This window comes from Scyliorhinus canicula, chromosome 26, assembly GCF_902713615.1.
Source record: "Scyliorhinus canicula chromosome 26, sScyCan1.1, whole genome shotgun sequence".
Classification (NCBI taxonomy): Eukaryota; Metazoa; Chordata; class Chondrichthyes; order Carcharhiniformes; family Scyliorhinidae; genus Scyliorhinus; species Scyliorhinus canicula.
The window spans coordinates 24,716,436-24,740,559 of record NC_052171.1 but is presented as its reverse complement, the minus strand read 5'-3'; the positions used below and the strand labels follow the sequence as shown (position 1 = coordinate 24,740,559).

At 48.6% G+C, this 24,124-nt stretch overlaps 2 protein-coding genes across 4 annotated transcripts in view; both read right to left on the bottom strand.

Annotated features, from left to right (window-relative positions):
* Positions 1-7,633, bottom strand: part of kansl3 (KAT8 regulatory NSL complex subunit 3) — a 96,087-nt gene extending 88,454 nt beyond the window's left edge. For both annotated transcript variants that reach the window (XM_038785141.1, XM_038785142.1), the window contains exon 1: positions 7,287-7,633. In XM_038785141.1, the coding sequence (XP_038641069.1) occupies positions 7,287-7,501 (215 nt within the window). In that variant the 5' untranslated portion in view covers positions 7,502-7,633. The remainder of the gene's footprint in view (positions 1-7,286) is intronic.
* Positions 7,634-15,783: 8,150 nt separating this feature from the next.
* The window catches only part of LOC119957301 (ubiquitin-conjugating enzyme E2 D4-like), a 54,934-nt gene continuing 46,593 nt past the window's right edge, over positions 15,784-24,124 (bottom strand). For both annotated transcript variants that reach the window (XM_038785151.1, XM_038785150.1), the window contains exon 7: positions 15,784-17,972. In XM_038785151.1, coding sequence (XP_038641079.1) covers positions 17,927-17,972 — 46 coding nt within the window. In that variant the 3' untranslated portion in view covers positions 15,784-17,926. The remainder of the gene's footprint in view (positions 17,973-24,124) is intronic.

Below are 24,124 nucleotides of genomic sequence, written 5' to 3'. Positions count from 1 at the left end.
TCTCCATTTTAAATGTGCGACTCTTATTAGGGTTTTAAACAATGTCCCCAGCTCTGGATTTTCAAACAAGAAAATCTCCACATTCTCCCTGTCGAGACCGTTCAGAATCTTGTATGTTTCAATCAAGTCAGCTCTTATTTTCTAAACTCCAGCGATACAAGCCTAGCCCGTCCAACCGCTCCTCATTAAGACAACCCACTCATTTCAGGTATTAGTCCTGTAAACCTTCTCTGAACTGTCTCCACTGATTGTCATGGTGACGTACGCTGGCCCACGGGCGATGTCACCATTTTCCTCTGTCGGTGGCTAGTGTTTCCCAGAGTGAGAATCGTTACTTAGGGCCTTCATGTCATGCTTGAAAAATTCCTTCAAGAGAAGCTGAGGGTGTCCCATTGGTCATTTACCGAACCACCTCACCATACAGAAAATACTTAGGTCTGCGTTCCGCCTCCCATTCTGTAATCTTGCCCGTGCTTGAAGATTGTCAACATACTTCAGAGCTTTGCCTTTGGGAAGACTGCCACATTTGTGATATTGTCAAGAGCTGATATTGGGCTACAGGGTGGCACAGTGGTTAGCACTGCTGCCTCACGGCTCCAGTGTCCCAGGTTCAATTCCAGCCTCGGGGTACTGTCTGTGTGGTGTTTACACTTTCTCCCCGTGTCAGCATGGGTTTCCTCCCACATTTGATTTGATTTATTATTGTCACATGTATTAGAATACAGTGAAAAGTATTGTTCCTTGCATGCTGTACAGACAACACATACCATACATAGGGAAGGAAGGAGAGATTGCAGAATATAATGTTACAGTTATAGCAAGGTATAGAGAAAAGATCAACTTAATAGTAGGGAAGAAGCTGTTCTTGAGTCGGTTGGTATGTGACCTCAAACTTTGGTATCTTTTTCCTGATGGAGGAAGGTGGAAGAGAGTATGTCTGGGGTGCGTGGCTGCCTTTCTGAGGCAGTGGGAATTACAGATAGAGTCAATGGATGGGAGGCTGGTTTGCGTGATGGACTGGGCTACATTCACAACCTTTTGTAGTTTTGTTAACCTTTCGTTTTGTTGACATTGAGGGAGAGATTATTGTCATCGCACCAGTTCACCAGATTCTCTATCTCATTCCTGTACTCTGTCTCATCATTGTTTGAAATCCGATCCACTACGGTGTTGTCATCAGCAAATTAGAAAATAGAGTTGGAGGAAAATTTGGCCACATAGTCATAGGTGTATAACGAGTTTAGTAGGGGCCTGATGACACAGCCTTGTGGGGCACCGGTGTTGAGGATGATCGTGGAGGAGCTGTTGTTGCCTATCTTTACTGATTGTGGCCTGTGGGTTAGAAAGTTCAGGATCCAGTCGCAGAGGGAGCAACCAAGGCCAAGGAGTTTGGAGATGAGTTTTGTAGGAATGATGGTGTTGAAGGCTGAGCTGTAGTCGATAAATAGGAGTCTGCCATAGGTGTCTTTGTTATCTAGGTGCTCCAGGGTAGAGTGCAGGGCCATGGAGATGGCGTCTGCTGTGGACCTGTTGCAGCGGTAGGCAAACTGTAGTGGATCAAGGCAATCTGGGAGGCTGGAGTTGATTCGTGCCATGACTAACCTTTCGAAGCACTTCATGATGATGGATGTCAGAGCCACTGGACGATAGTCATTAAGGCACGCTGCTTTACTTTTTTTTGGTACAGGATTATGGTCGTCTTCTTGAAACAGATAGGGAACTCAGATTATTGTTAAGAGAGGTTGAAGATGTCTGCGAATACCCCCGCCAGCTGATCCGCGCAAGACCATTAGTGCTCATCCGGGTACCCCATCCGGGCCAGTGGCTTTCCGTGGGTTGACCTTCGAGAAGGCTGCTCTGACATCTGCAGTGGTGATCTCAGATGCAAGTTCATCTGCGGCTTCTGGGGTAGGAGGGCTCGCTCTCGCTGACCTATTGCTCAAAGCGGGAATAGAATGCGTTGAGCTCATCAGGGAGGGGTGCGTTGGAGCCGATGATTTTACATGCCTTCACCTTGTAGCCCGTTATGTCTTGCAGACCTTGCCATAGACGGCGGTGATCCGTGTGGCTAGCCTGGGACTCGAGCTTGGTCCGTACTGTCTTTTGGCATCTTTCATGGATTTCTTTAGATCATATCTTGTAGAGGTCAGGGTCGCCTGACTTGAACGCCTCAGACCTAGACTTCAGCAAGCAGTGGATATCCCTGCACATCCAGGGTTTCCGACTGGGAAACACACAGATTTGCTTCTTTGGCACACAGTCTTCTACACACTTACTAATAAAGTCAGTTACTGTCGTGGGGTACTAGTCCAGGCTGGTCGCAGAGTTTTTAAATACTGACCAGTCCACTGACTCTAAGCAGTCCCGTAGGATATCATCCGATTCGTCAGACCAACAATGCACGACTTTCTTTGACGGATTCACAGTCCAAAGATGTACAGATTAGGTGGATTGACCATGATAAATTGTCCCGAAGTGTCTACAAGTGTGGGTGGGGTTACTGGGTTACAGGGATAGGGTGGAGGCTTAGTCTTAAATAGGGTGCTCTTTCCAAGGACCGGTGGAGACTCGATGGGCCGAATGGCCTCCTTCTGGACTGTAAATTCTGTGATATGATATGTTGCCCATGAGATAACCGGAATGCGCTGCTGTTATTGAGCTTCATTTTGTGGAAGCTCTTAAGTCTTCCACGTTTCACAGCCATATACCACGGTGCTGAGAACACCACCTCATAAATCTCTATCTTGGGCCTACAAGTCAGCTTGATGTCATTCCATACAAGTTCTGAGAGTTGGACAAAGGTGAAAACTGCTTTCCTATGCACGTATCGAGTTCTACATCAAAAGTCAGCCTGTCTGCCACCGTAGACTCACGGTTCTGGTCTATGCTAGCCGCTTCCAACAGGATTGTTCTTCAGTCTGATCAGGCAGAGATGTGACACCGCATGGCTATGGTTTTCTTGATACTTAACATAAGGGAGGAGGCAGCACCATACTGCTGCCTCCCTTCGTCAAGGACCCGGGTTTGATCCCGACCCCGGGTCACTGCACATTCTCCTCGTGTATGCATGGGTCTAACCCTCACAACCCAAAGATGTGCCGGCTCGGCGGATAGGCCACGATAAATTAACCCTTAATTGGAAAAAAATTATTGGGTACTCTAAATTTATTTAAAAAACAGTAACGAAGATAAAGTTACAGACATGGGAGAATTATTCCTTTTTTTGCGATTGAGTTTTGATAAGAGCGATTAGCACATCAGCAGAGAGGAATTCTCTGATCATGTGCTGCATTTTTGCCTATGCTTCCAATCTGGCTCGATTGTAGAGTTGACGTGACCTAATGTGCAGGTCAGGCACATGGAAAAGATGATACTTTGCTACTTGTAATAATCTTTTATTTATTTTTATGACCACCCCCTGGGCGAGTACATGGTCAATTCCAGCCCCACTTGACCCAGAGTTGCAACACAATTGAAATGAATCCTTAATTCTTCAAAAATACCTGAGGTCTTTGGCTGCCCACTAACTAGTCACCAGGTTTGTAAATGTAAACACAATTAAGTTTTTATTAATAACTATCATTAAATAGGCAGCAAATACAACTGGTTAACTATTATCTAATTCCTAAGCCCCTTCCTCTTTAACTTGCCCCACCCTCTCACACACACAACAGACAAACACAATAGGGAAAAAGGGATGGAAAGAAAAAATAAAATGTAGAGTAAAAGGATAAAAGTCTGTGTTTCAGATGGACATCTTACAGTTCACTTCTTTCAGGTGCCAGAAAGTCTGAGTTTTTCTGTTAAAAATTTAAATCTCCAATCGCACAATGCAGCATTTTGCAACCTTTGAGTTTGTCACTTCCTCTGCTCAACTTAGAAAGATATCCAACCATTCAATATTCATGGATCAAAAATGATAACAACAAAGTAAAAGAAATTGGTAATAAGGGAATTAACAGGAAGGGTCCTTACACTGGCCATAAGTTCAGGTCTACCCACAAGCAGATATCTGGGTTTCAGCTCAGTGAAGGGAAAGTGAGGATCGTCAAGCGTGTGGCTTGGACAGCAGCAACTTGCAGGTGGTCATGTGAATGCTGCACTTGTCCTTCTGGACAGTAGAGGTCACAGGTTTGGAAGGTGCTTTCGAAGGTGTTCGGAAATAGAGATAGTTTTAAGTGAGTTACTTGTATTTTGTGGCTGTTAAGAATAAGATATAGTTTTATGGGTTAAGTTTAATTTATATTTGTGTTTAAAAAAAGGAGGAACTGGGTTTTTGGTTTCACTTTAAAAGATGCCTGCAATTTAATGAGGTTTTACAAATTGAAAACACTATGCTGCTGCCGAGCAACTGAAAAGGTTATTTTAGTTCAGCTGGAAACAGCATTCCATAGAAAGTGGTAGAATAGGCAGGACATGAAAAGTGACTGAGAGCAAGTCCCAAACAAAAGAACAAGTTTCAAAACCGAGGGAGGGACAGGACAAAGACCCAAGATGATAGCTAAGGCAAGGAAGAAAAACCGGGATCATCAACATATCCTGTTCAGCAAAGTCAAGAGTAACGAGCCGAGAAAGGGTTTAAGTTTAAAGTGAGAAAACTGTATGAAGCAGACTGAAAGTGGAATAGGCCTGTCCCAGGAGCTAGCCAAAGCTCTGTAACTCTTCGTCTCAGCCCTGCGGAGCAGTGGTGTTCTGTTGCAACTGCTGAATAACTGAATGTGTGGAAGGAACATAGGAATTAGAAGTGGGCAATTCAGCCCTTCGAGTCTCCTCAGCCATTCAATCAGATCATGGCTGATCTCTTCCTGGCCTCAAATCCACCTCCCCACCTGTTCCCCACATCCCTTGAACCCGTTTAAAAATCAGAAACATATCTATCTCCTTCTTGAAACCATTTAATGATTCATAATGAAGGCGAAGCTTGAATGCAAATGGCGATCCAAGAATATTGGAAGGAGAGATCAAAGGAGGCGGAGTCTGAGAGAAAGCATTGCTTGGGCAAAGGTTCCAAAGTGAGTACTTTGAGCATTGAGATGACATAAAAGACAGACATCCAAATAAGGCCAATTGTGTAATACACTGCAGTCTCCTTCTTCACTGCCTCAATATCTTTTTATAATATGAAATTAGAAATGGGTACAATACTCACAAAGATTAACTGAGAATCACAAAATCCCTAAAGTTCAAAGAGGCCATTCAGCCCATCAAGTCTGCACCAACCCTCCTAAAGAGCACTAGGCCCACTCTCCTACCTAACTGTTGGACACCAAGGGCAATTTAGCATGGCCAATCCACCTAACCTGCACTGAGAGAAACCGGAGCATCTGGAGGAAACCCACAGGCATGGTGAGAATATGCAAACTCCACAGTCACTCGAGACTGTAATTGAACCTGGATCCCTGGCACTATGAAAAAGTGATTCAGACTGCTGTGCTCCGTGCCACCCTCACTTGTCACTCTCGCCATGTCGCCTGCGCTGTGCCATCCTCACCGTGACACCCTCGCCATGATGCCCTCAGCCTGTCACCCTCACTACGCCATCCTCACCACCCTCAGGTGCCATCCTCACCGTCACCCTCACCACATCGCCTCACCGCGCTATCCTCAGCCTGACACCCTTACCACGTCGCCCTCACTATGCCACGCTCACCGTGCCCCCCCCTCACCAAATCGCCCCCTCCACCCCCCCCCCCCCCTCAGGCCGCGGCCTCCCTCTCCCCCCCCAGACCGCGGGCCCCTTCCCCCCCCCAGACCGCGGGCCCCTTCCCCCCCCCAGACCGCGGGCCCCTTCCCCCCCCCAGACCGCGGGCCCCTTCCCCCCCCCAGACCGCGGGCCCCTCCCCCCCCCAGACCGCGGGCCCCTCCCCCCCAGACCGCGGGCCCCTCCCCCCCCAGACCGCGGGCCCCTCCCCTCCCCCCCCAAGACCACGGGCCCCTCCCCCCCCCCCAAGACCACAGGCCCCTCCCCCCCCCCCCCAGCCCACGGCCCCCTCCCCCCCCCCAAGCCCGCGGGCCCCTCCCCCCCCCCAGACCGCGGGCCCCTCCCCCCCCAGACCGCGGGCCCCTCCCCTCCCCCCCCAAGACCACGGGCCCCTCCCCCCCCCCCAAGACCACGGGCCCCTCCCCCCCCCCCCCAAGACCACGGGCCCCTCCCCCCCCCCCCAAGACCACAGGCCCCTCCCCCCCCCCAAGACCACGGGCCCCTCCCCCCCCCCAAGACCGTGGGCCCCTCCCCCCCCCCAAGACCACGGGCCCCTCCCCCCCCCAAGACCGTGGGCCCCCCCAAGACCGTGGGCCCCTCCCCCCCCCAAGATCGCGGGCCCCTCCCCCCCCAAGACCGCGGGCCCCTCCCCCCAAGACCGCGGGCCCCTCCCCCCCAGACCGCGGGCCCCTCCCCCCCACCCCCCCACCCAGACCATGGGCCCCTCCCCCCCCAGACCGCGGGCCCCTCCCCCCCCAGACCGCGGGCCCCTCCCCCCCCAGACCGCGGGCCCCCCCCCCCCAGACCATGGGCCCCTCCCCCCCCACAGACCGCGGCCTCTCTCCCCTCCCCCCCCCCCCACAGACCGCGGCCTCTCTCCCCTCCCTCCCCCCCTCAGGCCGCGGCCTCTCTCCCCTCCCTCCCCTTCTCCTCCCCCCCCCCCGGCCGCGGCCTCTCTCCCCTCCCCCCTTCCCCCCCCTCCCGCGGCCTCTCTCCCCTCTCCCCCCCCCCCGGCCTCTCTCCCCTCCCTCCCCTCCCTCCCCTTCCCCCCCTCCCCCGGCCGCGGCCTCTCTCCCCTCCCCCTTCTCCTCCCCCCTTCCCCCTTCTCCTCCCCCCTCCCCCCCTTCTCCTCCCCCCCTCTTCTCCTCCCCCCTTCCCCCCTCCTCCTCCCCCCCCTCCCTCCTTCTCCTCCCCCCCTCCCTCCTTCTCCTCCCCCCCTCCCCCCTTCTCCTCCCCCCTTCCCCCTTCTCCTCCCTCCTCCCCCCCCTCCCCCCTTCTCCTCCCCCCCCTCCCCCCTTCTCCTCCCCCCCTTCCCCTCCCCCCTCCCCCCCTCTCCCCCTTCCTCCCCCCCTCTCCCCTCCCCCTTCCCTCCTCCCCTCCCCCCCTCCCCTTCTTCCCCCCCCCTCCCCTCCCCCCCCTCCCCCCCTCCCCCCTTCCCTTCTTTCCCCCCCCTTTCCCCCCCTCCCTCCCCTCCCCTCCCCCCCTTCCCTTCTTTCCCCCCCCTTTCCCCCCCTCCCTCCCTTCCCTTCTTTCCCCCCCCCTTTCCCCCTTCCCCCCCCCCAGACCGCGGGCCCCTCTCCCCCACCTGCTGCTGTCCTGGTGCCTCCTCGGGGTGACGAAGAGCAGGCGGGCCGGCCTGGAGCTGCTGGCCTCGGGGTGGGCGCTCCAGGGTTTGGCGTAGCTGTGATCCAGGAAAACCAGGTCCAGCTCCCGCTCGTGGGCCGACAGCTGCAGCAAGAGGGAGGCGCCCATCCGCCGGGCGGAGCTCTGCAAATCCCGCTCACTGCCCCGGCAGCACATCGAGCCCGAGCGCCGGCCTCTGGGGACGGACACAGTTCCCTCTGCGCCCCGGGCCTCCTCTCCCTTCCGCGGCCGAATCTGAACTCAGGCCTCGGCGACGGCGTCAAGCGGGGATTCAGTGCCCGCCGGCCAGCCTCCGCGGACAGCGCCACCCAGTGTCCTCCATGTACAGCGGCACCCGGTGATCGCCGCGGACAGCGCCGCCCGCCGGCCGGCCTCTGCGGACAGCTCCTCCCGCCGGCCGGCCTCCGCGGACAGCGCCTCCCGCCGGCCGGCCTCCGCGGACAGCGCCGCCTGGCGACCTGCGCGGACAGTGCCGCCCACCGCGGACAGTGCCGCCCGCCGGCCTCCGCGAACAGCGCCGCCCGCCGTCCGCGGACAGCGCCACCCGCGGACAGCGCCACCCAGCGTCCTCCATGTGCAGCGGCACCCGGCGACCTCCACTTGCACAAACGCGTGGCTGCACTGCAGAAACAGCGGGCGAGATTCGGCCACTCTGCCCGCCCGCCGGCCACAAGATCACCACAGGCGGGACGCAGACTGAGTCAAAGTCCAATGAGAAGTTTCGCAACACCAGGTTAAAGTCCAAGAGCTTCTCCTGGTGGAGTAGTGGCTCTGGGAAAGGGTGTTGAGGGAATTCTCCCTCTGCCCACCCCGCCCTACCCCAGTCCTGCCCACCCCGCCCTAACCCCAGTCCCACCCACCAACCCACCCACCCTAGCCCCAGCCCACCCGGCCCAGTGCCCACATCATAGAATATAGAGTGCAGGAGGCCATTCGGCCCATCAAGTCTGCACCGACCCTGTAACCCAATAACCCCTCCTAAACTTTTTTGGACACTAAGGGCAATTTATCACGGCCAATCCCCCTAATCTTTGGACCGTGGGAGAAAACCGGAGCACCAGGAGGAAACCCACGCAGACACGGGGAGAACGTGCAGACTCCGCATATTCACCCAAGCCGGGAATCAAACCCGGGACCCTGGTGAGCCACAGTGCTAGCCACTTGTGCTACGGTGCCACCCCTTTCATCTGGGAAGTTCCACTGAGCTGGGTCGGGAACATCCAGAGCCAGAATTTCATCGCACCCGTGGCGAGGGCGGGAGCACAAACAAGGGCTTTCCGGCCACTTTGCTCGTCCCAGCTGGTTAGTGGAACTTTTCAATTAAGCTAATTCTCCTTTCCCTTCGTTTATTTGACTGACACCTCATGGAAGTGAGAGAGAACTGCAGACCTCACTCATGAGGAAAATGCTGGAGTTTATAATAAAGGATATAACAGGACAGTTAGAAAATAATGATGCAACTAGGTAGAGTCATCATTAATTTAATTCTCTTTTTGTTAAACAAAGCTGTTGGGAGTTTTTTGATGTAACCAGCAGAATAGATAGGGGGGACCAGAGTACGAGACAATCTCTTATACAGTCTCAGAGTAAGAGACGGAGATGAAAAGAAATGTCTTAACTCAGAGGATGGTCCAAAGATGTGCGGGTTAGGTGGATTGGCCATGCTAAATTGCCCGTAGTGTCCTAAAAAGTAAGGTTAAGGGGGGGTGGGGTTGTTGGGTTACGGGTATAGGATGGATACGTGGGTTTGAGTTGGGTGATCATTGCTCGGCACAACATCGAGGGCCGAAGGGCCTGTTCTGTGCTGTACTATTCTATGTTCTATGGTGAATCCTTGGAATTCTCTGCCCCAGAGAGCCGTGGATCCTTGGTCATAGAGTATGCTCAAGACTGATCGATTTCTACACATTAAAAACATCAAGGGAGGCAGGGATAGTGCATGAAAACGTTGTTGAGGTGGAACATCAACCATGATCTCATTGAATGGTGATCAGGCTCTTAGGGCTGAATGGCCCTAATCCTAATTCATCTGTTCTAAAATAAAGCAATAGTTGTGGTTTCAGCTAATTTAACGTGACTGAACACAGGATGGAGAAACATCATGGGATCAACAAGATCAAAGACCTTCCAGATTGAAAGGGTACAATGCACACAATGAATGGGCTGTGCTCAGACAATAGAGCTTCAGGAGGACAAAGAGGAAATTGTTTATTTTTCCCCCCAGAAAACAGACTGTGGGCTCAGTTAAGAACTGTTGTTGTTGGGCACAGGCCATGTGGAAGGACATGGGACCACCCTTGTGGTATAGAACCAAGTTTCATGGCTGTGCACGGTCACCAATGTGAACAAAATACATCGCTCATTGCTGTAACAAGTCACTCTTTTCCCTTCATGATATGGCATGTCCACAGTCATGTTAAGTATCCCCATCTTTAAATCTATGCCTTTAATATATAAAAATAATGAAGTTTAAAATACAATATGGACTCAAAAACGGGAGCAGCTAGCTAAGTATCAAAATAATATTAAGACTAGAATTTAAACGGACGACAGTTAAATACAAATATACACAGGTAACAACTAATGACAGCACTTACTGATGGCATTAGTAATGGATTTAAATAAGATGCACAATAATAACACAAACACTTCTCCTTCCCTGTAAATTTTAATCTCCTTTAAAGACAGAAATACAACAAAACTGATGTATGTCTTTCAGGCGATTTGCGACTACACTGTGATCTTCGCTTGAGTTTGCACATTCTCCCCGTGCTTGCGTGGGTTTCACCCCCACAACCCAAAGATGTGCAAGCTAGGTGGATTGGCCACGCTAAATTGCCCCTTAATTGAAAAAAATGAATTGGGTACTCTAAATTTTAAAACAAACTCTAGTGATGCTCTACTTAGTTCAACTGAACTTGAGAGTGCAGGAGTGCTCGAGTATCGATGCTTCAGTGTACCTCTCCTGAAGTAGAGTCCACTGGGAGTCTATAGATATAATTGGAACCACTTCCTGTTGAATTTCCACAGACGCATTCCTTCTGTTGTGTTATCTGAAACTTTTGCTGTCCCAAAGTCATGGCATAGATCCGTGTTTTCCAAACTTTTTTTCCCGGACCCACTTTTACCAATCAGCCAAACTTCACAACCCTCCATTTTTGCTCGCCTATAATGCGATAGGTGAGCCTGCTTGGTCCTCACAATCTAATTTTCTTTGTCATTCAAAGGTACATTTCTGCTGAGGACTTCTGCTGATGATTTAAATTCTTGCTGCATCCTTTGAAAAAAAATCAAGAGGTTTGTCCTCAAACTCGCTATGGTTAGACTTCAAATGCCTTTGAAGTTTTGGTGGATTTTTAAAGTCTCATTTGTCAGTACTCCCTTGCATATAACTCACATGGGCTTTATATCATGATTTGCATTGGCACAACAAAGCCATACCTCAAGAAATCATTTTTCCTACTTTGTTGCAATTTCAGTTTATTTTCTTTATTGACTGATCACCAGAGGTCCTGGTGCTCTGTACAGAGCGAACACGAGCACTCCTTTGTCCTGTCGTGGACTCTTCTGTGCAGCTTGCCAGCAGATTCAGTTTATAGATGGTCTGCTTGTGTCTCTCGCACTCTTCCTAATAACAAAATGATGCATCTTCAGTTCCTCAGTCATGTTGCCTCTGCTTGGAGCTAGAAAATAGAGGAATCTCTCCTTAATGAGTTCATTGCCAAAAGCATAGAAATACAGCGCTTGTGACGTCAGTGCACATGCCAGGAACATAAATCTGCTCCCTGCTGTCGCTTCTGGCTGGAATACTGCTTCATTCTATTTGGCCAGCATTCTTAATTTAAATGCTGGTCGCGGCCTTTGGGTACTTCTCCCCCAATCAGTTCCTTTTACTACCAAGAGTCAAGCTTTTGCTTCTTGGCTGTTATATGCAATGTCTACCTCATATATTCCAAGCAATGGTATATGTCCGAAGGTTGATTCCTGCCTAAGGACTCAGGCTTGCTCAGAGCCCCAAATCCGGAAGCTCTCCTCACTGATTACTGATGCTCCTGTATTCACCTCTACCTTGATTTTCTGTTCAGACATGTCTAGTTTTGGCTCTATTGTACTAGGGTAGGCGGTGGCATTGTGGTATTGTTACTGGAATAGTAAACCAGTGACCCGGGTTCAAATCCCACTACTGCAGATGGTGAAATTTGAATTAAATACAAATTTAGAATTAAGCAGTCTAATAATCACCATGAAACCATCGTCAATTGTCGTTAAAAACCCATCGGGTTCACAAATGTCCATTGGGGAAGGAAATCTGCCATCCTTACCTGGTCTGGCCTACATGTGACATCATCTCCACAGTAAAGTGGTTGACACTTAACTGCCCCCTTCAAGGGCAATTAGGAATGGACAATAAATGCTGGCAAACGACGCCCACATCCCATGAACCATAAAAACCTCCACTGTAGCATAACCAGGCCCGACATGCCCCTCATTCACATTGAACTTCTCTACACATTGAGCTTTCCAAGCGATGCGTCATCATTTGAAGTTCCCTGTTCAACCTTCGACTTTCTCTTAGTACCCCAACACTTATTTGCTGAATGTCCATCTTGTTACACAGGTGACAAATAGCATCCATAAACTTACAATGAGTGTAAATCTCCACATTAAAAACACTCTACTGTCTTCAACTTAATAATAATCTATGGGTAAGCATGGTGAGTCTCACGGAGTCTCAGGCAGTCTCACGGAGCCGAGGTCCCAGGTTCGATCCCGGCTCTGGGTCACTGTCCATGTGAAGTTTGCATGTTCTCCCCATGTTTGCATAGGTTTCGCCCCCACAGCCCTAAATATGTGCAGGGTAGTTGGATTGGCCACATTAAAGTGCCCCTTAATTGGAAAAATGAAGGCTTAGGATTGTGGTGAATCTGAAAGTGTAACTAAATCTGTAAATCAAATGCCCTCTCCCTAGCGTGTAAGTCATCGCCCCACACACTCAGCGATTGAGAGCTTTCTAGCCTTGTCTGCGATCCCATTTGCCACGGAAAGGTGTTCCAATCTTTCCACATATTCAGTCGAGTTCTCATCCTCTTCCTCAAACTCATTGATTTTTTTTTTAAATTTTTTTTAATATAAATTTAGATTACCCAATTATTTTTTCTATTAAGGGGCAATTTAGCGTGGCCAATCCACCTACTCTGCACATTTTTGGGTTGTGGGGGCGAAACCCACGCAGACACGGGGAGAATGTGCAAACTCCACACGGACAGTGACCCAGAGCCGGGATCGAACCTGGGACCTCAGCGCCGTGAGGCGGTTGTGCTAACCACTAGGCCACCGTGCTGCCCCTCAAACTCATTGATAACATAGATACGGTGCTGCTAACTTGTCTTTTGTCAGTAAACTTAGCAAAATGTGTTGAGTGTGCTGAAACTCAAATTTTGTTTTCTCACAGCCAAAAAGATGTGGTGACTTGACTGCAAAAAGGTAATCAAAATGTGCTGTTAATAAAGTTTATAAATAGTTAATCTTCTTTAATATATAAAAAGGAAGTTTAAAATACAGTAAGGGCTCAAAAATAAGAGCAGCCAGCTATACATCGAAAAAACAGCAACAAGGGTGGCACGGTAGCACAGTGGTTAGCGCTGCTGCCTCACGGCACCAAGGATCTGGGTTCGATCCCGACCCCAGATCACTGTCCGTGTGGAGTTTGCACATTCTCCCCGTGTCTGCATGGGTCTCACCCCCACAACCCAAAGATGTGCAGGATAGTTAGATTGGCCACACTAAATTGCCCCTTAATTGGAAAAAATAATTGGGTACTCTAAATTTAGGTAAAAATAACAATAGAATTAAAACTAACAAATTAAATATGGATACACACAAGTGACAACTAATGATGTCACTTACTGATGGCATCAGCAATGGATTTAAACAAGATTCACAATAATAACTCTGTAACACATACTTTAGGTCATTTATTTGCTAATCTTTGCGACAACAAACTCTATCCACTCCCTGAATCTCCCCACAGCCCTTTGCTGTTTAGGATAATCCACAATTCTGTTATTCAAAGCAACTGGTGGGTGGGAGAGAGCGAGAGAGAATCCATTTGCTCTGGGAGCAGGAATCCAATTCAAAGTGGCATAGCATTAAACTTAGAACTGGACCATTCAGGGGCGATGTCACAAAGTACTGCCTCACACTAAGGATAGCAGAAATTCATTACTCTTCCCAAAAAAAATCAATTGCGGTTGAGTCAATTGAGAATTTAAAAAGTGAGATTGATGAATTTTTGTTTCGCCATAATGTTCTGCAATCAAATCAGGTAAAATCGAGTTAAAGAACAGATCTCTTTATCATCTTACTGAATGAAAAACAGGCTTATTACCTACCATTTATGGCTCTATTTGTCATGTTCTTAAAATAGCCTGCATGTAGATGTGGAGTCTGTTGTAGTTAAACAGGAGCAAAAGGCAAATCTGGCCGAGTGTCGAACAAATAGACAATGGAGAAGGACGATGGCAGAACATTTGTATGGCCTCCCCCAGGACATGCCTGCTTTAAATTTCACTTAGTGGGGACATATTCCCTCTTCTAGTAACCCTCTAAAAAGACATTTCTTCCCGTTATTCCTCTCCTCAGAATCTTCAATCCATGCCCATTACTGATTCACCAGCAAGTGAGAAAAATATTTCACTTCTTAGCTCTTGATTTAATCATCGGTGTCGGAAGAGTAAAGCATATTTTTATTACTTCGTGATTAATTTTCCCTTCGTGATTCTAATTCTCTCCATGCAAACAGTTGCCCAAAGTGTACAAATTCACCATCACGCCCTCATTTTCGTAGTTGATAGCTCCATAATTCAAACCCCAAATCCTACCTTGCTTTTTTAACACCATTAAAATTACAAGGATCTCCATTCTGTTGCTATATCTCCACTGCATTTGTCACCTGCCCATTCACACCACTTACCTCCATTAGTATGGATCTTCCCAGGAGCATCCAGGAACCAGTGTCCTTGGTCCCAGAGATTTTGTAATAAGTTTTATCTCTTTAATTTCTCTACAGTGCAGAGGTGTGAATGACACATCGGCACCCAAAGCATTTAGTTGAAGCCGTATACCAGTCTAATGTTTGGGAGGTGTCATTACTGAACGATGGGAACAGCCTATCTTTCGATTGCTCTTTTCATGATTTGAGTATGTTACAAAGCGCTTTTTGCCTATGAAACACTTTCTAAAGTGCAGTCACATTTGCAATGTAGGAACACAGCAATCAATTGATTCCACAAAAAACAATGAGAGAACTGGCAGATATATTTTAGTCTACAATTTAGGGATAAGCATCTGCCAGAATTCCATTAATGCCATTGGATCTCTTACATTCATTCGCGCAATCTTGGCTTGATAACTCAACTGAAGGATAGATTTTCTGATTGTGCAGAGATCCTTTAGTACTGAGGGCCTCAGCACTGCCCTGGGAGTATCAATTGGGATTATGTGCTCAACTCACTGGAGTGGGACTAGAACCCTCAATCTTTTGACTGAGCCAAAACCATTTTACCTCAAAACAGAGCAGAGCCAAAACACAACGATGATTGTATATTTCAGATAAAGTTATAGGAGTGATAATGCCCAGCTTCTGGGCATCTTGCAGCTCAAACAAAAATCAATGGGAAGTTCAAACACCGTCACAATGTTCTCAAGTCAAAGCCACTTGAGATTTGAGTAGAAATGGCCACCTCAGTGCAACACAAAAAGATCCCAGAATATGTAAAGCTTCAAAAAGTGAAGCTTAAGTCAAGAGACCAGAAACGAAACACACCAAAGAAACGGAGTAGATCGAAGTGTACCGAAGACTAAAATGAGGAATATGCCAAACCTTTGTCATCAATGCATAAACAAGTGTGAAAAGTTTTGCTGGGAACATTGGTGAAGCAATAGCTGGGACATGCAGTGTTCATTACTCCCACGCACAGCTGACCTGTAAATAGTATCCTTGGACCAACAAACATACAGGGCAAACTTTTTAAGATCTGTACCAGCAAATCTGACTGCAGACATCAATGTCACATAATCAGGACAGTCCAGGAGATAAAAGGGGTGAACGAATTGAGATGTTTAAGATGAATAACGGGCTTGATTGGTGCGACAGAGAAACACATTTCACTTGTGGCAAAATCAGAACGAGGTTGTTTAGGCAGCATGACAGGAAACATTTCTTCAAATCTTCACCCAGAAAACTGAGAGATCAATTCGAAATTTCAACGCCGAGATTTGTGAATTTGATTTGAAAGGCTATGAAGGATCACAGACATATGGCGGGTTAATGGTCTTGGGACGCAGGTCAATCACGATCTGAATGGTGGGAACAGGCCCAAAATATTCAGAGCTCAGATGGCGAACATTTCACTTCAACAAAGACAAGAAGCAACTAATTTACAGCAGAAACCAGCCATCAATTTATTCACATAGCATAGGAAAGGACTTTGCATATTCAAACAAACTGTTAAAAAAGACAAAACACTACATGGTACCAACAAAAGAGGCTAGATCATTTAGTGAAAGCCGAGTTAAACCCCATCATTTTTATAAACTTAAAAACCATGTATATTTGATCTTTTTCATTCTCAATCCTCATTTTTCATTCATTTTGAAAGAATACATTTCGCAAAGAGGTGTACAAACTGCTTCGAATCCTACATGAGATCGAGAAAGTGTGGCTGTGCACTGGGTAAAGTGCAGCAGGCACACATTTCAGTGCCATTCATTTACAAACTCACTTCGAACTCTCTGCGCATGGAATAGAATTCTGAATGCATCTCTGATATTTAAGTTAGCAGTTACTCCATTGGGTCACACATGGCAAGGGTCACTGACCTTCGAGGGCTAGACACAGCACTGGCATCAACCTACCCCGGGGTTAGGGTGAGGGTTAATCTGATTCATGGCCACGGACAGCAAGAGCATCCATGCTGGTTCCAAACACAAGGTCCTTGACCGAAATGACTGAAGAATCAAGCACTGTCCAAGTAATCATTGCTCTCTCACCTGCCTGAAATCTGAACCTCTAAAGTCGGTATAACCAAAAGGGAACAATCCAGAAGCCCCTTCCTAGAGGCAGGCTAAGAGTCTTTTGCACGCCACACTGAGGCCTCAGGGTGTACCAGATGGATGACGTGGCATTGAAATGCACAAACCAGGACGACGTCACTACACCAGTGTGTTTTTGTCTCTTTGATCTCTTTTAAGCCTTAGCTGGGGTGGCAATATCTGCGTTATAATCGGCCTAGATGTTCCTGAACTTAAGATAGGAAAAAGGTCAGGTTTTGATTGCACTCCTGACTGTTGCCCATTGGCTGTTGCTGGTAAGTCAATGGTGCCTATTATCTATGAGCCTGCCAGAATTCACTAATCTAATATCGGGGATCTGAGTTTATAATCTCACCCGGTATAGTGGAACTAAAGTCTGTTCTGCTGATGACTGCCAAGTCCCTGTTTCAAACCCTCAGTCCCGTCACAAGCAAGGGCCTACAGTACTGGTCGAAAACACACTCTTGGTTTCAAACAAACTATCTGGTGTGCGTCTCACAATTGTGCAGTAGGTCCTCCCTGCCATTCGCAGTAGTCGTTCAGCAGTGGGATGGGTGGGGGAGGGGGGTGAAATCATCAAAAACATCCCATGGGTCCCTAATGACTCTGGACAGTGCAGCAAAGGCTAACAGATAAGGGAGACCCTGGTTCCGGTTCTGGCAGCTACACTGGCCCTCAGCCCAGCCAGCCCTCCAAGGATTACCTGGTGTAGGGGAGAAAGAGGATTCAGTAGCCCGTGACAGGCTCTGGCGAGCAAGCAGGAGGGAATGGGATGAGGCAACAAAGAACCAGCAGAGTGGCTGCTTGGGGCATCTGCACCAGCAGAGCTCATACACCTCAGGACAAGAAAGTGGCATCCAAAGGATGTAGGGGTGGGGATTCAAAGCAAACTGCTTCATCGGTAAACAGCAGCCATACACCAGTTGATATCTGCAAAGGAGCATTCATTCCCAGCAAAGTTCAGCAGGTGCGTTGCAACCGTGTCGACACACGGGTTTGAATTGCACTATTCACTAAAACCGTGCTCAAGAGGCTCTCTGATTTCTATGTGTATATACAGACACACTTATATAATCTATATTAAAAAAAAACACGCACTCGACAGGATGCAGTGCAGACAGCATAAATAGAGCAGGAAAACAAGCTTCACATTTCCAAAAAATAAACACTTACGTAGTTGCTATTCCCTCCCTCCTATCTGTGACTGGTAAAATGCTGGGGGACCAGCGAACAATTGACTGTGGTCACAGAAACTGGCGATAAAAAAGGAAATATATATATGTATATTTCAAAATACACATCCATATATGGCAGGCCGACTGCTCGAACCAGGCCAGAATGCCTTAGCACTCAGACACAGAGCTCCTCACCCTTCATCAAGTATAAAATTCATTGTGAATGGCACATGGGATTCCATAAAACTGCAGCCAGCTTTTATTTTTGCATTCCAGATTATGTAAAGGAGTTACTATTTCTTGTCTGTCACGGTTACATTGCATATTTGTTTGTCCAATCTCTGGCCAGTTTGTTGTACCTGGAGGGAGAGAGAGAGAGAAAATTATATTTGAAAACTCCACCCAATGAACTTGCAATAGCATTTGACTCTCGCAACACAACCTCAAGGAAGAGAGATCCTGACCATGTCACCCCGTACCTTCCCCACCTCACACAGATACTGACCGTAGCCAACGCCACCCTACACCACATGGATCCTGGCCACAATCTAAATCTCACACCAATTCTGGCTATACCCCATCCTCAAACATTTTTTTAAAAATATATTTTATTGAGGCATTTATGGTTTTAACAATTTTAAAATCAAAATGTCACAAAAACACAAACACAGCAATATAACCAACAAACCAACTACAGAGAGTGCAGCTGACTGGGAGCAGTCGGAGGGCGGAGGTCCAGTTGGTCCACAGGGTAGCTATATTCTGTAAGGTAAGAGGGAATGGAGGCTAGGGCAGTTGCATGCTCCACCTGTAGGATGTGGGTGGTGAAGGATACCACCGGTGTCCCCGCTGACTATACCTGCGGGAAGTGCACCCAACTCCAGCTCCTCAGAGATCATGTTAGGGAACTGGAGCTGGAGCTGGATGAATTTCGGATCATCCGGGAGGCAGAGGGGGTTAGCGAGAAGAGTTACAGGGAGGTAGCCACACCCAAGGTACTGGACAAGAGTATCTGGGGAGTATCTGGAGTCAGGGGAAAGAAAATGAACGGGCAGACAGTGCAGGGATCCCTCGTGGCCGTTCCCCTTCAAAACAAGTATACCGTTTTGGATGCTGTTTTGGGGGGGGGGGGGGGGGGGGGGGGGGTGGTGATATACCAGGGGAAGGCCCTAGCGGCCAGGTCTCTGGCACTGTGTCTGGCTCTGGGGCTCAGAAGGGAAGGGGGGAGAATAGAAAAGCAATAGTAATAGGAGATTCAATGGTTAGGGGAATAGATAGGAGATTCTGTGGTCGCGAGCGAGACTCCTGGAAGATATGTTGCCTCCCGGGTGCCAGACAGAGTTGTCATCTCTGGTTTGTTGCCGGTGCCACGTGATAGCGAGGCTAGGAATAGGGAGAGAGTGCAATTGAACACATGGCTGCAGGAATGGTGCAGGAGGGAGGGCTTCAGGTATTTGGATAATTGGAGCGCATTCTGGGGAAGGTGGGACCTGTACAAGCAGGACGGGTTGCATCTGAACCAGAGGGGCACCAATATCCTGGGAGGGAGGTTTTCTAGTACTCTTCGGGAGGGCTTAAACTAATTTGGCAGGGGAATGGGAACCGGATTTGAATTCCAGCAACTAAGGAAGCCGATATTCAGGATGCCAAAGCACGTAGTGATGCAATGGGTACGGCAACACTGTCAAAGGAGACTACTTGCAGGCAAGGAGATGGGTTGAAGTGTGTATACTTCAACGCAAGAAGCATCAGGAATAAGGTGGGTGAACGTAAGGCATGGATCGGTATTTGGGACTACGATGTGGTGGTCATCACGGAAACTTGGATAGAAGAGGGGCAGAAATGGTTGTTAGAGGTCCCTGGTTATAGATGTTTCAACAAGATTAGGGAGGGTGATAAAAGAGGTGGGGGGTGGCATTGTTAATTAGAGATAGTATAACAGCTGCAGAAAGGCAGTTCGAGGGGGATCTGCCTACTGAGGTAATATGGGTTGAAGTCAGAAATAGGAAAGGAGCAGTCACCTTGTTGGGAGTTTTCTATAGGCCCCCCAATAGCAGCAGAGATGTGAAGGAACAGATTGGGAAACAGATTTTGGAAAGGTGCAGAAGCCACATGGTAGTAGTCATGGGTGACTTCAACTTCCCAAACATTGAGAGGAAACTCTTTAGATCAAATAGTTTGGGTGGGGTAGTGTTTGTGCAGTGTGTCCAGGAAGCTTTTCTAACACAGTATGTAGATTGTCCGACCAGAGGGGAGGCCATATTGGATTTGGTACTTGGTAATGAACCAGGGCAGGTGATAGATTTGTTAGTGAGGGAGCATTTTGGAGGTAAGTGACCACAATTCTGTGACTTTCACTTTAGTAATGGAGAGGGATAGGTGTGTGCAACAGGGCAAGGTTTATAATTGGGGGAAGGGTAAATACAATGCTGTCAGACAGGAATTGAAATGCATAAATTGGGAACATAGGCTGTCAGGGAAGGACACAAGTGAAATGTGAAACTTGTTCAAGGAACAGGTACTGCATGTCTTTGATATGTATGTCCCTGTCAGGCAGGGAAGAGATGGTCGAGTGAGGGAACCATGGTTGACAAGAGAGATTGAATGTCTTAAGAGGAAGAAGGAGACTTATGTAAGGCTGAAGAAACAAGGTTCAGATACAAGATTGCCAGGAGGGAACTGAAGAAAGGGATTAGGAGAGCTAAGAGAGGGCATGAAAAATCTTTGGCAGAAAGGATCAAGGAAAACCCCAAGGCCTCTTACACATATGTGAGAAATATGAGAATGACTAGAGCGAGGGTAGGTCCAATCAAGGACAGTAGCGAGAGATTGTGTATTGAGTCTGAAGAGATAGGAGAGGTCTTGAACGAGTACTTTTCTTCAGTATTTACAAACGAGAGGGGCCATATTGTTGGAGAGGACAGTGTGAAACAGACTGGTAAGTTCGAGGAGATACTTGTTAGGAAGGAACACGTGTTGGCCGTTTTGAAAAACGTGAGGATAGACAAGTCTCCCGGGCCTGACGGGATATATCCAAGGATTCTATGGGAAGCAAGAAATGAAATTGCAGAGCCGTTGGCAATGATCTTTTCATCCTCACTGTCAACAGGGGTGGTATCAGGGGATTGGAGAGTGGCAAATGTCGTGCCCCTGTTCAAAAATGGGAATAGGGATAACCCTGGGAATAACAGGCCAGTTAGTCTTACTTCGGTGGTAGGCAAAGTAATGGAAAGGGTACTGAGGGATAGGATTTCTGAGCATCTGGAAAGACACTGCTTGATTAGTGATAGTCAGCACGATTTGTGAGGGGTAGGTCTTGCCTTACAAGTCTTATTGACTTCTTTGAGGAGGTGACCAAGCATGTGGATGAAGGTAAAGCAGTGGTTGCAGTGTACATGGATTTTACTAAGGCATTTGAGGAGGTTCCCATGGTAGGCGTATGCAGAAAGTAAAGAGGCATGGGATAGTGGGAAATTTGGCCAGTTGGATAACGAACTGGCTAACTGAAAGAAGTCAAGAGAGTGGTGGTGGATGGCAAATATCCAGCCTGGAGACCAGTTACCAGTGGCGTACCGCAGGGATCAGATCTGGGTCCTCTGCTGTTTGTGATTTTCATTAATGACTTAGATGAGGGATTTGAAGGGTGGGTCAGTAAATTTGCAGATGATACGAAGATTGGTCGAGTGGTGGATAGTGAGGAGGGCTGTTGTCAGCTGCAAAGAGACATAGATAGGATGCAGAGCTGGGCTGAGAAGTGGCAGTTGGAGTTTAACCCGGACAAGTGCAAGGTTGTCCATTTTGGAAGGACAAACATGACTGTGGAATACAGGGTCAATGGTAGGGTTCTTGGCAATGTAGAGGAGCAGAGAGATCTTGGGGTCTATGTTCATAGATCTTTGAAAGTTGCCACTCAACTGGATAGAGCTGTGAAGAAGGCCTATGGTGCGCTAGCATTCATTAGCAGAGGGATTGAATTTAAGAGCCGTGAGGTGATGATGCAGCTGTACAAAACCTTGGTACGGCCACATTTGGAGTACTGTGTGCAGTTCTGGTCACCTCATTTTAGGAAGGATGTGGAAGCTTTGGAAAAGGTGCAAAGGAGATTTACCAGGATGTTGCCTGGAATGGAGAGTAGGTCTTATGAGGAAAGGTTGAGGGTGCTAGGCCTTTTCTCGTTAGAACGGAGAAGGATGAGGGGTGACTTGATAGAGGTTTATAAGATGATCAGGGGAACAGGTAGAGTAGACAGTCAGAGACTTTTTCCGCGGGTTAAAGAAACCATTACAAGGGGACATAAATTTGAGGTGAATGGTGGAAGATATCGGGGGAATGTCAGAGGTAGGTTCTTTACCCAGAGAGTAGTGGGGGCATGGAATGCACTGCCTGTGGAAGTAGTTGAGTCGGAAACATTAGGGACCTTCAAGCGGCTATTGGATAGGTACATGGATTATGGTAGAATAATAGTGTAGATTAATTTGTTCTTAAGGGCAGCACGGTAGCATTGTGGATAGCACAATTGCTTCACAGCTCCAGTGTCCCAGGTTCGATTCTGGCTTGGATCACTGTCTGTGTGGAGTCTGCACATCCTCCCCGTGTGTGCGTGGGTTTCCTCCGGGTGCTCCGGTTTCCTCCCACAGTCCAAAGATGTGCAGGTTGGGCGGATTGGCCATGATAAATTGCCCTTAGTGTCCAAAATTCGATGATAATCCATGATTAACCTAGGACAAAAGTTTGGCATAACATCGCGAACCGGAGGGCCTGTTCTGTGCTGTATTTCTCTATGTTCTATGTAAACCCCCTCCCCCACCCCCCAGGGCACAGACCCCAGCCAACATGGCTAACACAAACAATGCCCCATTGGTTCTCCCATCCTTACTATTCTCTTCTTTGCCCCCCCCAACTCGCTGGCAGCTTAATTTTTCTCGAAGAAGTCGATGAACGGCTGCCACCTCTGAGCAAACCTCTGCAATGAACCCCTCAAAGCGAATTACATTTTTTAGAGTCTGAGAAACCCCGCAACTTCAGGGGCTCAGTGTCCCTCAACCCTACTAAGATCCGTCTCTGGGCCACCAGGGAGGCAAAGGCCAGGATATCGGCCCCTCTCACACCCTGGGCTCCCGGGTCTTCCGACACACCGAAGACCGTCACCTCTGGACTCGGAACCACCCTTACTTCTAAGACCTCTGACATGAGGTCTAAGGTGTTAGTGCGGCCACACCTGGAGTATTGTGTTCAGTTTTGGTCTCCTTGCTTGAGAAAGGACGTACTGGCGCTGGAGGGTGTGCAGAGGAGATTCACTAGGTTAATCCCAGAGCTGAAGGGGTTGGATTACGAGGAGAGGTTGAGTAGACTGGGACTGTACTCGTTGGAATTTAGAAGGATGAGGGGGGATCTTATCGAAACATTTAAACTTATGAAGGGAATAGATAGGATAGATGCGGGCAGGTTGTTTCCACTGGCGGGTGAAAGCAGAACTAGGGGGCATAGCCTCAAAATAAGGGGAAGTAGATTTAGGACTGAGTTTAGGAGGAACTTCTTCACACAAAGGGTTGTGACTCTATGGAATTCCTTGCCCAGTGAAGCAGTTGAGGCTCCTTCATTAAATGTTTTTAAGGTAAAGATAGATAGTAAAGATAGATAGCTTTTTGAAGAAAAATGGGATTAAGGGTGCTCGGGCCGGAAAGTGGAGCTGAGTCCACAAAAGATCAGCCATGATCTCATTGAATGGCGGAGCAGGCTCGAGGGGCCAGATGGCCTACTCCTGCACGTAGTTCTTATGCTCTTATGACATCAGAAAACTCCTGCCAGAAACCCCTCAGCCTCGGGCATGCCCAAAACATATGGACATGGTTCGTACGAACTCCCCACAAAGCGCCCACACCTATCCTCCACCTCCTCAAAGAACCTGCTCATCCAGACCACAGGCATATGTGCCCTGTGGACCACCTAAAACTGTATCAAGCTGAGCCTGCTGCACAAAGGATGCATTAACTCGCCTCAGGACTGACTTCCGGTGGCGTGGGCACGCAGGGCGGCCGCAACGAAAAGAGCTCCCGCCGGTGGCCACGATTCCGGCAATTTCTGGGAAATCCCCGAGTTTTGACGCCCCCCCACCCAAACTACCGTCGGCATTTGGGGGCGTTGTGAGCAGCCAGCAGGGCCGGTTTAAAAACGTGCGAAGAACCCCGCGCGGGTGTCGGGGGCTGAGGCGCTGGGCCCAGCGCGGCGTCGAGCCCAGAGCAGCGGGGGCGGAGCTACGAGGAGGCAGGCCAGAGCACAACGTAAGTCGGGTGCTTCACGTCGGATGGCTCAAACCTAGGAGGAAGGAAGGAAGGAAGGCTGGTCCCAGGGGAGCTCTGGGTGAATGCAGAGGACAAAGAAAGAAGATTTAAGGAAGTTTGGTGTAGGTTTTTGTTTTTCTCTTCCCCCCCCCCCCCTTAAAAGATAAAAGAATAATTCAGATTGATGAAGGGCAGGCGGGTGGAGGAGGAGAAGAGAAAGAAAGAAAAAA